The 15,563-nt window shown below is 40.2% G+C and overlaps 1 protein-coding gene across 7 annotated transcripts in view; it reads left to right on the top strand.

The window, feature by feature from the left end:
* Positions 1 to 15,563, top strand: part of AFF1 (ALF transcription elongation factor 1) — a 176,845-nt gene that overhangs the window by 130,940 nt on the left and 30,342 nt on the right. For all 7 annotated transcript variants that reach the window (XR_011538625.1, XR_011538624.1, XM_070614359.1 and 4 more), the window contains 4 exons: positions 1,608 to 1,659; positions 11,479 to 11,533; positions 11,657 to 11,694; positions 13,735 to 13,891. Coding sequence is in view for 5 of the 7 variants with exons in the window: in XM_070614359.1 (XP_070470460.1) it covers positions 1,608 to 1,659; positions 11,479 to 11,533; positions 11,657 to 11,694; positions 13,735 to 13,891 (302 nt within the window). In the remaining 2 variants the exon portion in view is untranslated. The remainder of the gene's footprint in view (positions 1 to 1,607; positions 1,660 to 11,478; positions 11,534 to 11,656; positions 11,695 to 13,734; positions 13,892 to 15,563) is intronic.

Genomic DNA, 15,563 nt, shown 5'->3' with positions numbered 1-15,563 from the left:
CTCTGTGAGAATATGGCTTTGTGGGGCCTACTTGGACCCTAGTGGGGTCTAGCTTCATGTTGGATGAAGAGGGAGTGGTGTATGTGCAGTTACAGCTTTCGGAAAAGTAGAGTTTCACATATGTTTCTCAAAGTGTCCCCAGCAAGAGAATTCAAATTTCTTGAAAAGTGATTTTAAGCTTTTGGAGTCTGTAGAGAATGAAGTATAAGGATTTTGCTTGTATGCCCCAGTGTTTATGTCCACATGTGCAAAAGCATGGCTGCCTAAGTTTAACCAGAGCCTTGCGGAGCTCAGGGCCTGTCAGGATGACTGTCTCGGGTCCCTGTGAGGGGCCAGAAGGGTGACCAGTCCCTCTAATGTGTAGTCCTGGCCCCAGCTGACTAGCCCGAAGGGGAAGCAATTTAAAATATCATGTAAGAGGTGCTGCCACCATGAGGATAAAGTGATTAATTACAGATCTTCGAGGGACCCCACATGCCATTCATGGGGAATATCACTCCCCCTGTCTGACAGGCACCCATGTTTCTATTTCACTTCGAGTTCTGCTGTAAGTCCCTGTGACCTCATGCCATGACAGATTCAGCAGCCTCCCAACTGGTTCGTCACCTCCGGGTTATGCCAGGCAGCACCAGCAGGTTAATCTTTCTGAGGAATTGCTGTGTTGTGTCCCTGTTTAGACTTTTGGTGATATTCATTGCCCAAAAAATAAAGTCGTAACTTCCCACCCTGCCATTCAGAGCCCTCTACAGTTTGATTTCCACCTGTCTTCCATGCTGTCTACCACATCTCTGCACCCGAGCCTTACCCTTCCCGAACGTGCTATTTAAACTCCTCCTCCTTCTGTGTCTTCGCTCACATTGTCTCTTCTGCATAAAGGCCTTCCCTACCTCCTCTCCCTCCTGCCAGCAGTTATTCTGTTAAAATCTCACCCATCCTTTGTGACGCAATTCATTTTGTTCCTTTTCTAATTTGCTACCTTTAGTCATTACCAACACAGTGACCATTCTCCAGGTTCCTGGGACAGTTAATTTTGTAGGATTGATTTGCATACTTATCTCACACTGCCCAGGGTTGTAGATATTTGCACACCTGTCTCATGTCCCTCGGTCAACTGTAAGCTCATCGAGGACAGGGTCTGATGCCTTGAACATCCTGGTATCTACTAGGCAGTCTATAAACAGCTGTTGAGTAAATGAATGGGGGGGGTGTTGAATAATGGAGGGTCAGGTGCCGCCCAAGGCCAGGGGCTGTAGAAAGGGCGCGCTCACACATCCCAGATAGATGGGCAGTCGAGCCGGGGGTAATAGCAGCCCTGTCCCGGTGCGTCCAGGGGAGCCCCACTGACCGACATCAAGGAAGGGGCACGGGAAGAGTGTCTGTCTGTGAAGGGTTTGTCAGTTCTGAGCAGCCCTCTCTCTAGAGTCACACAAACGTTATTTTATAGTGGTGAGCTTATCCAAGTGCCGTGGAACACTCTGGGTGACAGAGTGTAAGTTTACTCAGTGTTTAGATGAAATGGGGGGGCAGCAAAAAAAGGGGAAATTTATAACTAACAGTCTAATGAATATGTCATTGTGCTGCTCTGATCGTTTTTCCCTCCTCCACAGAACAATATGATACATCTTCAAAAACCCACACTAATTCTCAGCAGGGAACGTCGTAAGTAAAACACTTTTGTTTATTAAAAGCTTATGTTATAACATTGTAATTTTCCATGTAAATCTAGTGCTCAGATTTTTCCCCTTGCTTTCAAGTAATGACGTTCATAAAATACTGTTGCACTGTGAAGGGAAGAAATGACCTACATTTATGTTTGGATTAAGTTCTCCTGTTGAGGGTTTCGGCACCATAGGAGAGTTTGCTAAAGGGTTTTCTCAAAAGAAAGGCATTCGAGCCATTATTTACATATTAACTGTGGAAAATAGAAGGTTTTAGCTTTATAAATTTTAGTCTTAAATAACTTTAGTTTTTGGAAACAAATTTTGGGGGATGTGCACAATTTAGGATTTTCTGCCACTTTTTTGGCCTAGTTTTACTTAATAATGAATGAGTCCTATTGCCCAGCTGTTCTTTATTAAGGCCAAGTCAGTCCAGATAGATTTTGGGTTTTTGGAACAGTTTAAACTACATAATAAAGATTTTTAAATCAGCATTTTAACCCAATTTGTCATTTCTTGATGGTATTGAACTAATATTTCCTTTCATACAACTAGAAGTGGTTTTTAAGGGCTGAGTGAGGAGGCCTCTCTCTCCTCCAGTAACTAACTAGGTCCTACCGTGGAGTTGTTAGTCCCGGAGGACTTCGGGACACCAGCTTGCTGCTGTTTTCTGGGCACGATATTCATCCCATGTGTCTGGAATGGGGCATTGCTGTGCACTGACTGTTTTGCAGACCGTGTAACTGAGGCAGAGAGGTTATTTTGTGTCGTCTCCACGACTGACTGTGGGGCTGGGTTCACTCCGCTTCCCACGGCAGCTCCTCCACGCAGTGAGCTTTCATTTCTCTGTGGCAAAATAACAAGAAAAAAGAACAGTGTCATGAGAGGTTTTTAAAAAGATAAGTTTATTATAGTTTGAAAGATGGACTTTTGTGTGTGCATAATAAAAGTCTGTGTCATTTGTGGGACTGGCAGATGGTGAATTTTTGCTTGTTTTTCTTTTCCTTTTTAGAAAAAAGTAAACCTTATGTCAGTGATCCCTTTTTCTTTTCTGCCTTTTTTTTCCTTTTCTCCCTTCTCTCTTTCTAAAAAACTTTGAGTGACTCCGGAATTCTGACAGTCTAGAGTCACTGACTTAGCTTACATTTAAGAAGGAGGAGGTTTGTTAAACCAGTTGATGGCTGATGGAGAATAGAAACGAGAGATCCCAGGACCGCAGCTGGAATGCCTCTGTGGAAGCTCTATAACTTCCGCAGGGTGTTACACCTTGTGCTCTTTGTAATGGGTGGTGATAAAGCCCTTCAGACCGAAAGGGCCCTGGCCGATGTCTTTGGGGGCAGCGAGGGAGGGGGAGTTGAAGAGCTTGCATCCCCCTTCCTAATAACCATAGAGGGAGGAGCTGTCTGAGGAGCAGAGTGGGTGGAGGTGGCTGTGTCCCTGGGCCTGTGGGTAGAGGAAGAAAGGCAACTGGGTCTGATTTAGGCCTGAGAGGTAGGTGTTGATAAGTGCAAAATGAAATGCACCTCCAGGAAAAAGGAATCCCTTTCATGGAGATTGGGTGAAAGCAGTGTCCCAGTTAATTTGTGAAGTGCAGTCATTGTTTCCAGTTTCATGTGGCACATCTCTTAGTGCTTGCGGGTCACTTTGCTCTGGTGTCAACATTAGAGTTCTTTGACATGCAGTTAAACCATGTGAGTGGCATGCGGAGTGCCAGGGAGATAGCTAACACACTTTGAATCTCAGGGAAAAAAATTGTTAGTTACAGGGTCATTTGTAACTTTGGTTTTAAAAATCATTCTAGGTCTTAATGCTTTTTCTCTCAGAGCTACTAGTACTTGGGAATCCTTAGAAAAGTGGAGGAGCAGATATGAAAGGAAAAAAAGACGGGGCCTAAGCACTAGAGAATAAGCTTGTGGAGGGTCTGTGTTAACCCTTACGTCCGTCCAGAGTTGGGGCAGGGGGTGTTAGCCAGATGATGGAAGGATGTAGGTGTGAAAGAAACATGTGCTGAATCCATTACTTGTAATCTCTCTAGTTGAAGCTCTAGTTAGTTCTCAAATGACGAATTCTTTCTGCCAAGCTCTGCAGGCAAGCGAATAGCTAGGCTGTCAGTGCTATTTGCCCTTAAGTTTAGGGGAGGGCATGTTGGTTTAAGGGCTCCTGGCTTTGGAATCCTCTTCCTTTCCAAGGCTTAGATCTATTGAGTTCTTAGGGCCAAGTATAAAGTATTTCCTTTTTCTATCCAGTTATGATGTCCTTTATATAATTGTGTACAGTTCCCTTTCCATGCAGCCAGATAGTTCACTGGTATCAGGGCTTTCGTCAGCCACTCAAAAGGGGTAATGTGTTAATGTTTTAGAAACTGAAAAGTAGTTGATAGGTATCATTGTGGCTAACTTTCTCCCCTCCCACTCCCTACCACCAAATTGCCAAGTTTTTGCTGAAAGATGCCCTCCTTTATTTTTCTTGTTTTTGCCTCAGCAATTGTCAGTACCTATTTAGACTAAGAGTCAGAAATTAGCCATTATAGCACTTTGAAAAGTCGATTGCTTCGTGGAAAGTTTCTTTTGAAGTGAGGGAAATATCTGGACGGGAAGGCTGGGATTGGGATCGTCCCACAAGTGTGACGAGAAGGAATGGTGCACAGTTAATAAAGGCTGGGAAGAGTCCGATATGTTTTTAAATGAGCCTAAGTTTTCATCTTTTACTCCAGACGGTCTTGATTGTTAAATATCTTGTAAAGAAGTAAGGGAGACCCATTCTCTCAGTTTATTGTGGTTTAACATCATCACATCAGGACATGGGTCAGCTGAAACGTCCAAGAATTAAGTCTGAAGAAGTGGCTTACTTGTACCAGTTCACGTAAGTCATATTTAGCCTAAGGAAGTTCACAGTTCTTCAGCTCTCCAGAAAACAAGGAGCAAGCATTTGTGCCGGCAGTCACACATTGGTGGGTCTGCATTAAACCTTCAGCATCACAGACTGTAAACGGAGATCTGATTCTTAATAATAATTCTCAGTACTCAATACCAGGTGTTCCTGGAAAAGGATGCACTTTATTTTCACTCCCAACTTATCTAATCAAGCGACTGAGAATCCAGGTTTATTGGTGTTCATAATTATTTTAGTAGCCTAGATATATTAGGAAGTAGTGTTGTTTTTTTTTTTTCCAGGAGAAAAGATAGAGGTGTAAAATGAAAGAGAATAAGGAGTGTAGCTCTTTTTTTAAAGTGAGTTCGTGTTAACCATGCTATGGAGAAATGAGAATTTTTAAGACTGAATATTGAAGAATTTCTCTTAAGTGAAAGCAAACAGGAAGAATCAATCTGTGCAACTTTTTAAAAAAATCTGATTATTTCAGAATTATAGTCAATAGGGCACATTAAACTATTATTTAGAAAATTTTGAACCTCCCAAATGTGGACTCAGCTCTTTTCCTCGTCTGCAGTGTGCTACGACTAGCTCATGGTAGAATTCTAGTCTCTTGGAGTAGTCAGTTTAGCTCTTAGACTTCTAGCTTTAGTAGACGGCGTTCTAGGATCTCACACAAGATAATATTTGACCTAACATTGTATACAAGTTCATGCTGGAAACTTGGTAATGTTGAGGGGATATTCTGCTGAGACTATAAAATGAAGCGTATTTTAAATAATTATAAAAATACTGCAAAGGCGCTGGAGGATTGTCCTCTTCAAAGTACAGTCATGTGTTGCTTAACAATGGGGATATATTCTGAGAGATGCGTCATTAGGCGATTTTGTCGTTGTGCAAACATCATAGAGTGTACTTACACAAACCTAGATGGTATAGCCTACTACACACCTAGGCTATATGGTACTAATCTTATGGGACCGTCATTGTATATGCGGTCCATTGTTGACCAAAAACGTCGTTATGTGAAACATGACTGTATTCACCCTAGAGCTATACTTTCTCAAATGAAATAGCCATGACTTGAACTACTTTGGGTGTACCCCTTTAGGATAATATATGCTACCACACATGGTCTTAGACTAAAGGTCAAATACAATGGACAAGAAGAATAGATTTATCAAGTGCCTATTTATAATAGGTAAGTGTTAAGTAATGAGTTTATGTTCTACAAAAGAAAAATCACTTTCATCATTCCTTAACATGCTTTTGACCCCAATTATATAATATTCTCTGGGCTTGGCTCCAGGTGACTTGGAGATATTTCCAAAACTTGCCTCCATTCACCCGTTTAGTGCATAATTACTGAACACGTGCTGTGTGCCTGGTGCTGCTTTAGGTACTTGGGGAAGCAGTGGCTAGTAAGACAAAATTCTTGTCTTCCGCTTCTTGTAACTAAATGCAGGTGGCATGTAATAGGAGCTAGCTGATGTGATGGTGACAGGCTTGCAGGAGGAGCTTTTTGGGGGGTGGTGATACTTCTGGGAGTGAGGTCAGGAAAGGTCTCCCAGAGGAGGTGACATTTGATCTGGAGGCAGAGAGTGCTTGCCACCTTTAAAGGGGCTTGATTATGCTGCAGGCTCTGAAGGCTGTTGAAAACATCAGGGAGTAATTCTTATTGGAAGTGTCTGCTTTGAAGTAGTTCATTTGCATATGCAATACATGGTTCTAAGGGAACCCTTAAGGGTCCTTTTAAGTCTCACTTTTAATCATGACTGATTAAAATAAGTGACCCTAGACTAATTTAGACATGGATTAAAAGATCAAATAAGAGATGTTTTAATTTGCTAAGAATCTGTTAGCCTTATTAAACCAACAAGATGTGGCCTACTTCTATAAGAATTTACTCACTGGCTCGCTCACTTGCTCTCCCCCCGCCCCCATAGGCTTCCTACCCCTTGAGAAAATATATATTTGAGTTGTCTCCCTCCTCTAGACTATAAGTGTGCAAGAGCAGGGATTTCTCTCTGCTTACTTGTATCCATAGAGTCTAGAGCAGAGCCTGGCATATAAAGTAAGCACTCAGAATAAATGGGGAAGGAAAAAGATTACACATAAGTGTGATTAAATACCTATAAGCAATATTTGATAGACATGATTTTCAGCAATTTTTCTAGATTTTGTTTCTAGTGTCCAATATGTCACTCTTACACTAGTTATATATCTGTCATACGATTTAATCTTATTTCTTAACTTCAAATTTTCCCTCACTTATACTCCTGTGGTTTTTCTCAAGTCTTTATTTGACCTCAAATATCTTCACTTCATCCGTGGAGTTGAAATAGTCTTTTCTGCCTCTGGCAACAATGTTTACCTTATCACCCGGAAGCTCACTTACTACAGTAAATTATGTATTGAGTTACTTTCCCCTCTGCTGTGTTAGTCTGTGGTCTCCTGTAGACGGCCTCTTCGTGAAGTTGAATTCATGCCAACTGCCTCACCATTTGGAGAGTTCCCCTTATGCAGTCGGCCCTCCGCATCCGCGGGTTCCATATCCTGGCATTCAGCCAACCAGGGACTGAAGGGCCTATGATGGTTGCATCTGTACTGAACCTGTACAGACTTTTTCTTTATTCCCTAAACAATACAGTATAGCAATTATTTACATAGTATTTACGTTGTATTGGGTGTCATGAGTAACCTAGAGATGATTTAAAGTATAGGGGAGGACGTGCACAGGTTATATGTGAACACTACACCATTTTATAGAAAGTACTTGAGCATCTGCAGATACTGAGGGACGACTATTTGTTGTGTCACAACTACTTACCGTCTGCTTTTTCATTTTCTCATTTGTTGTATGTGGAGCCCTCTTCAATAATTTGTAGCCTCTCACCATCTCTTACAAAGGTTTTGCAGCCCTTATTTTTGCTCTTTATCAAAAAAGTAGTCAAAGCTGATTTAATTTAAATTTTGAGAATTATTTTTCTGTTTTGGAGCCTGACCTCTTTCTTTTTCCCTGCACTCCATCGCCTCTTCTGCCCCCAAATCAGCGTTAAGTTTGTCAGATTGTGCAGGTTTACACATTCTCACATGCTCATTAGTGGTTTCTTAAAAGTATTCCTTTACTTGCCATTTTAAGCACACCTAATACCAGGGTTGTGACTTATTAATTGCAAATAATTACTGTGAGCTTGCCTCTACTTGCTTTTTCCCAAATAAAACATATGGCCTGATTGTAGGAAACATTAAGTCAAGATATCAGTGTATTTAAATAGTTTTGGGGTTCTGAATTGAGATGTTACAGGATATTGGCAGTGAAAGCTTTGGGCAAGCCCAGTTCAAAGGCATGGAAAAGGAATAAAGGCTTGTCTTGTGTGTCTTCACACGGTGACAATTGGACTCTGAGTCACTGAGGCGTGCCTGCCGGAACGTGTACTCGATCGGCTCTTTAAGCTTTGCAGAACAGCTGCCTCAAGAAAGCATTTCTACAAAGGGGTTTGAGGATTGTTTGTAACCTTGAAGTAAAAAGTTTGCCAACCAATAACGTAAAATGTGGTTAAACCTACATGGTAGTTCAAAGTGTTGCTTTACCTGAGCGTTTGGCTGCTTTTGAACAGTGCCAAGGTAGGCCATATGGTGCCATATGCTTTGAAATAACTCGTTTGCCTTGGCGTTTGGAAATGAAACGAGTTATTTGACCAGTTCACGAAGTATAGAAGGTTTAAAATTCATTTATTTTTATAAGGGAAAAATAGTATGTTCCATTTTATTCCAACAGGATAGTTATTATTTTCTTTTAAATCAAAGTCTGCGTCAGTGGATTCCGGAACATAGATTCCGTCAGTTAGGTTTTGTAACCATTGTGTGGGCAGAGCGAGGGCATCGTATCAGGTGGAATGGCTTTTGTGTCCCAGCTCCAGCACGCACCAGCTTCATGATCTTAGGCAAGTGAGGTGGCCGTGTTGAGCCCACTTCCTCCTCCTTGAAACGTGAGGGGATGATCCGAGGCAGCTTGCAGGGTTGTGAGCAAAGACAGTGCCTGTGAAATTCTGATCTCACAGTGGGCACAGCTCTGTGGTACTGTCACTGACTCAGCAAAAGAGTACTGTTCATTCAGCCAGCTTTTTAGGGTACCTGGCAAGTTCTTGATACAGAAGATAGGAAGGTGAAAATGACTTGATCCTGCCCCAGAACAACTTCCAGTTGACCTTGTCCTTTGGGCCTTATGTTCTCTTGACGTGGATTTTATTGGTGTGAATGAGGCTGGGTCTAAGAGATTGCCTTCTCTTTAGTGGGTGCAGAGGTGCTCACCCAGATGTGCTGTAGTTAACTTTGCCCTTCTTCATCTTCAAGGACCAGTTCTTCCACATACAATACGTAGAGTGTAGCATAGTATGGTGTAGTAATGTGCTTGGCCTCAACTATAATTGTGGGACAAGTAGGGGATTTTAGCAGCTGATTCTTGTACAGTTTTTTCCCTTATCTCTAAAAAGAAAACCTTTACCTGTCATCAGGTTACATTTTTCCCAACTATATAGATTCTTTTTTAATCACAGTGGCATTTGTGATTAATTTTCTATATAAGCAAAACTTAGTTATGGTTTTTAAGTAATTTTTTTCTCTTAAGAGAGCGATAATACATGTTATCAAAAACTTCAGAAGATATCTTTCTTTCCCCCACTAATAGCATGCTGTTTTCTGTTGAGCTACCCATCTCTGCTGATAAAATGAACCATGGTTTCTGGAAGATTCTGTAGTTACTATTGGCTAGATTGGCAAACAGACAATACACTATGTCTGCTGGTTCTTATGTCAAATAAAATATACCCATGAATTTTGATTAAATGAAATAACCATGTATTAGTCCCTAGGACATCCTACATAAGTGATAGATTTTGCTTGACCCTATTGGTGCATCTTTTCTTTTTGAGTGAGTGTTTCTTTGGAAATATCTTTAGTAATCTTCCTTCAGAGGTCACTGTCCCTCAATTCTTTAGGTCCTGAATAAGTTTTGTACTTATAGGCTTATTTTGTTATTGCTACCTAACTCTCTGAAGGGAAAATTTTCAGAATCTGGGACAGCGTTTTTAAGGTCCCTGTTTCTTCCCTAAGAGCAAGTAGAGCTAACAGTTAGAACATACTTTCCGACTTACTTTAGGAGAGGATATTCATGGAAGCTAGGCCTTCAGTAGCTAGGCAAACAACCTACAGGGTAGTTGGTCCTCTGCTTGCAACAGGAAGCCTGGTTGGATTACATGATCATTGATGTTTCAGGAAATGACAGCAGATCAATTTTATACAAAACAAATCCAAAGACTAAGAAACAAAGAGCTCCATTTACTGTGGTTTTGTTGTTGTTGGTTAATATTGAATACGCTTTGCCAGATTTTTTTCTGGTTTTGTTATAGCTAACATTTAGTCCAAAGATAAATCTTTTATCTTTTGCTTGTGTGTACCCCAGCCAAGCCATTTAGCAGTAAACCTGTTGAGTGACTTTTTCTTGTACACCATTATGATTGCTACTTCCAAGTCCTACATCGGAAGGCTGTGCTTTCTAGCCTTGCTAAAATATGAATTCAGCTTCCATTAGGTAAATATTGAGCAAGATCTGCATTTACAAGTAGCTTTCAGTTTTTGTATTTTTTAGAAACTTATCACAGGATGTTTTTAGTACATTTGTTGGTGAAAATAGTTCCTTGGCAGAATTACAACATTGCATGTCCACAGTCATTAGGAAAGAGCTAAGTTTCCTCATTTATTTTCTTTAGGAAATACAGTGATTTTACAAAGGATTCCCAAAATAATCATGTTTGCTTACTTCAATGGCAGGTAGTGAGTTTGCAGTAAAAATTGTTGGTAGATTATTGAAGAGGTATTTTTAGAAATACTGAAGGATTGTAACCTCTAATATAATTTGCTTTTTGGAGCATCAATAATACTCAAGCAGATTTTTTTTCTTTTCTCTTATAACATTTCCTCAAGTAGTCATGCTCATAATTTTGGGGGAAGTGGGAGGGATCAATTACTGATTTAGTCCTTAGATGTTTAGGTATCTCCACGGAAGAAGGTAAAGGGGAGGAGATGGGAAGGGGCTGAGAGTTTAGTAAACATGTACAGATTAGGAAATGTTTGCTTTTAATATTTAGGTTCATCATAAATGAGAATGCCTAGAGATGAATATTAATATATAACTTTGAGGAGGTGAACTGAGTTTTTATTTTCACCAGAATGATAACAGTAAGGTTAAACATTTTCTAGACACAATATCATTTGTATTACTACTCTTTCCACTGATTAGTTGTCAGGCAGACAAAACAATATTTTTGTGTGTGAAAAATAAAGTTCAGTATTAATAATGTCCCTTGGACAAAACTGTAAGATAACTGTTTGCACTAGTTGGTGACAGATGCCTTGATAGCTTCATACATCTCACTATGTATTTAATTCATAAAGAGCACTTTTTAAGAGCCTGGCACTGTTTCAAGCACTTTACAAATATTCATTCACCCAATATTAATTCATTTAATGGTTAATCATTTATTCTAGTTGTTAGAGACTATAGAAGAAAATAATTTGAGTGTATTGTGTATATTTTCTCTCTGTCTGTCTCTCTGTTGTTGTTGGTGGTGTTTTGTTTGTGTGCACCTAAGAACTTTAGTCTCGGGGTGGGTAACAAACCCCTCTCTCATGGTGGTTCTGCTTTTAGTGCTTAGAATGTGTGAAAGATACAGTTTTGAGATGGTAAGGAGGTTGGACTGAACTAGTTTCTGTGCTGTAATGGTAAAACTTACATTTCCAGGAAAATAAAGCATTTGATAAATAAATAAAACTTGTACCTATCTCATCCCTCTGTTGTATCTTTAAGCATATTTTTTATTTATATGCTAAAAGAGGTTATTAGGAATTATTTTAAGTTCTACACCGTCTCTGTCCCTGCCCCTTCCAGCATGCTCGAAGATGACCTTCAGCTCAGCGACAGTGAGGACAGTGACGGCGAACAAGTAAGTTTTGTCCACCTCATAATACCGGGAAGCCTTTTAAATCCGTCTAACGTTTCTGAGCTGCTGATCCTAACCTGTTGTTTGTTCTTTCCTGGTCCTCCTTCCCTTACTGTGAATGCCTAGACCCCAGAGAAGCCTCCTTCCACCTCTGCACCTCCAAGGTACCGTGTGCGGGGTTCTCCCTGTCTGTGCAAAACGTTTGCTCTTTTTTAACGGATGGGAAAAATACAGCCTTATTTAGTGCTTTCCTAGCTTCTTCAAGGAGATGGAGGGTCACAGTTAAAAGGAAGTACCTGTTTTAATATTTTGGGAGCTTCAATCAGCCGTAAAGAGGTTGTTAACTCTACGGAAGAGAACGAGTCCCTGCACCCACCTAAGTCCTCAGGTGGTAGGTTTAAAATCTGTGCATTTAAAAAGAAGCTTAAATCACTTTCAACGGTATTATGTAACCAGTATTTGAAAAAGTTATACTGAAGAGCCCAATGTTTTTATGAAAGTGACAAGTACTATAAAGCTGAATTACTTCTAGAAATTGTTTCCCGTAGTGCCCGTTTCTTAGTTATATGAATTTTCTATTTGTTCCAGCTGCTTTAAAAAATGACCTGCAATACATTTTAGTGTGATGGGAAATGGCACTGATTTTACTTTGTAAACAGCTAACCATATTTTAGAAAGTGTGATGGTTTAATTTTTGGAAATAGGAACTATCTGAGCTACCTTTATAATATTTTCTTCTGGTGCTGAATTTAGTGATTTAATATGCCAGTGCCTGCCCTCCATGAACAAAGAGTTAAATTACACTGTGGCTGTTTTCCTCCCTGGAGGTGTGGTCATCCATTCTGAGACAAGCTCAGCAATAAAATCCTGCCTTTCATAGAGGTGATGTTGTAGTTAATGTGGAGAAAGATCATGTAATTATGTGAGATCTTATGGATTCACAAGCTCTGCTTATTTATTTATATCCCATTTCAGTAATTTCTATTGGCTGATAACAACTCACAAAATATGACAATGCAGCCTAACTTAAAAGTGGAGGAAAAGAAAAAACAAGGTGGGGATAAATTAGAGGCAGGAATAACATTGAAAGTGTATCTCCTTCTGATCATCATTGGCTTAAGCTCTTGGGCTACCAGTGAAAAGGATCATAATCTCGACACAGCATTTTATATGAGGAAATTATATTGTAGTATAGTGTTTTAAAATTACTTGAACTAGTGCTTTTGTTATCTATTTTTGTTATTTTACTTATTCTAATGTAGTGATAATTTTATTAAATTATTTTGAAAATATTTTAGGTAGATTTGGAGAACTTTCAAGATTATAGTCACTGATTTACTGCTTTGGCTAATACTATGTAGGGCAAAGTTTTAAGATGTCCTTTGAAATTCTGTATGGGTCCAGCAGTGTGATCAGGATGTGTTTTCTCACTGACCTGGAGTTATTATCCTTTTCTTAAAACTCACAGTAGCTAATCTCTCCTTCAGCTGATATTTGGGGATGATCCTAAGCCACTTGTAAAGAATGGCCCCTTTTATAATTCTGCCTAAGAAGTGCGAGTGGATTGCCTTTGGGGTCACTTTCCAAAGGGACACCCTTAATATTCAGTAGTCTTTGGCTACCGTACTGTTAGTTCTCATCTAGAGGATAGAGGGTGTTGGCCGTTCTTTTATAAATTAACTTCTTTGGGTTAATGTATAACAAAGGCCAGCAAACTTAAAGGATCAGGAAGTAAATTTACTTTAGACTTAGTGGGCCATATAATCTTTGTTACAACTACTCAACCCTTCTTCTGTTGTAGAAAAGCAGACATAGATGTACATAAAGTAGTGGGTGTGGATGTGTTCCAGTAAAACTTTATTTAGGAAAACAGGCAGCTAGCCCAGGCCGTGGGTCACCAATCCCTGAAATAAAGCACGCAGCAGCTAACTTAAATTTTGTGTAGCTCGCAATGTTCTTCAGAAGCAAAATTGCACAGGCATCTCTTCTGTGTGGTTATCTGCTGAGCTGTTTTAAGAGGGTTTGCTGCTTTTTGAGTTACTGTGGGCTTTTCTCTCAACCAGAGGTTGTGGAACTTTAGTAGTATTAATATTGAGGCCCTTCCTTTCGAGTAGCAGAAAAATGGGCAAAGAGGGAAATGGGTAGAGAGGGAAGAAATCTGCCTTGCGTGGTGACTTCTGATTCCCCGTTCGGTGGCTTTGCAGTGCTCCACAGTCGCTTCCAGCAGCCGCGGCCTCAGCACATTCCAGTAGTGCGGAGTCAGAGAGCACCAGTGACTCAGACAGCTCCTCGGACTCGGAGAGCGAGAGCAGCTCAAGTGACAGCGAAGAGAACGAGCCCCTAGAAGCTCCGGCTCCTGAGGTACTGTGTCCCCTTCGGGAGGCAGTCCTGGCCGCGGGGCTGAGTCTGCGCTGGGCCAGCACCGACCGTGGGGCTGCGTGGCTGTGCCTGTGGAGCAGTCAGTGCCTCCCCGCTCCTCCGCTGTGTGGAGCCAGCTGTTTCTGTTTACTTCTTCCTTACCAAACATTCGGCAGTGGACATTTGGGAGAGATGTCTTCTCTCTCCTGTTTAAAACGATAGGTTCTTCTTTGTTGTCGCTAGTTTTATTTGGAAGAGCAGCTCATTAAGAATGTTTGCACACCATTTTCTTTTCCCTTCTTTGAAAAGGAAAACTCGTTGTTAGTAGACTGCTGTTTTAATATTAATGAGAATTTTTTTGAAATTTCAGGAATGCATGAATTAAGGAAATCAGAAGGAGAGAGCCTGATTTAGCAAAGGGCAGGAACGTGAACTAGAAATAAGTCATCAGAGGTGCTATTTTTGAATCACTAAAAGCCATGCATTAAATTGAAGGTGAAATGGTTTTGCCGGAGCTGTTTCTTGCTCCCTCTGCCCCATGTAAAACAGGGATAATTGTGTTTGCCTGTCACCACCCTTGGGAGATAGTGCAAAGATAAATAGATGAGACTGAAAATCCCAAGCACTAAATTTACCTAGAGGATTTATGCTATTTACTGGAGTGTTGAACACGAGATTTAGTAACAACTAACAAGGTTGCCAGGTGCCCTCAAAACTTGGAGTAGCAATGTAAAAATTATGCTGGGGAAGGATTCTTAGTGAAAAGGGAAGGCACTTTTGTTGAACTGGACCAGCTTGTATAGAGAAAATTATTCTGCATATTTCAGATGGGAATCCCCAGAAAGGATGCTTTCTGATTAAGAAAGCATTAAACTTTTCAGTGTTTGTCCCTGCTGTTTAGAAGGCAAGGCCGTTGTACTAGAACATTAACTGAATCCATCTGGAGATCATGCAGTGAGACTTAAGAGCCAAGGCTGAGGGCAAGGGAGGCTGAGAAAATACCTGCCATTTTTTCTATTAGATCTGAATTTATGTCTTGCCCAGACTAAGTGCTCAATAAGTATTTTTTGGAGTGAATAAACATGGGTCGCATTAACTGCACTTGTAGTGCCTTTCAGATTTTAGAAACTACTCTGTGTGTTTCTGGGGGCTCTCTTTCCTTGTCTGATGCTAATTGCTGTTGAAATAATTTTTCTGTGCCTCAGGGAAAAGGATATTGAGTATGCTCTGCAGACAAGTTGTGTGATTATTCACTGTTAGTGTTACTAAGATCTTTGCTTTATGTCTCGCCTTATTCAATAAGAAAAATCTGCATGCTTGTTTGGTTACTGATACAAGGAAGATAATTCAATTAAATATTAAAATTCAGTTCAAATAAAACTTAGCACAGATTTGGCTGGATAATTGAAACTTCAAAGAAAAATTTAATCTGCTGTTTATATTAATGAAACAGTTATATCTTGTTGCTCAAGAGGTTACTGTAATAGATTTAGAGACTCTTAGATGAAAAATGTTCCCATCCTACTTAATTTTTTTAAATCGGCTTACTAAATAGGCTTATATTTGTACATTTGTGTTGATGTGCAAATCTAGACTTGGGTGTGGTTTGTATGTCATGTACTGAGGCTTGACTTCCCCAGAAATATTTTATCTTTTCCTATATTTTAAACCTTTA

This window comes from Equus przewalskii, chromosome 3, assembly GCF_037783145.1.
Source record: "Equus przewalskii isolate Varuska chromosome 3, EquPr2, whole genome shotgun sequence".
NCBI lineage: Eukaryota > Metazoa > Chordata > Mammalia > Perissodactyla > Equidae > Equus > Equus przewalskii.
The sequence above is the reverse complement of the archived record's forward strand: the minus strand, read 5'-3'. Positions and strand labels throughout refer to the sequence as shown.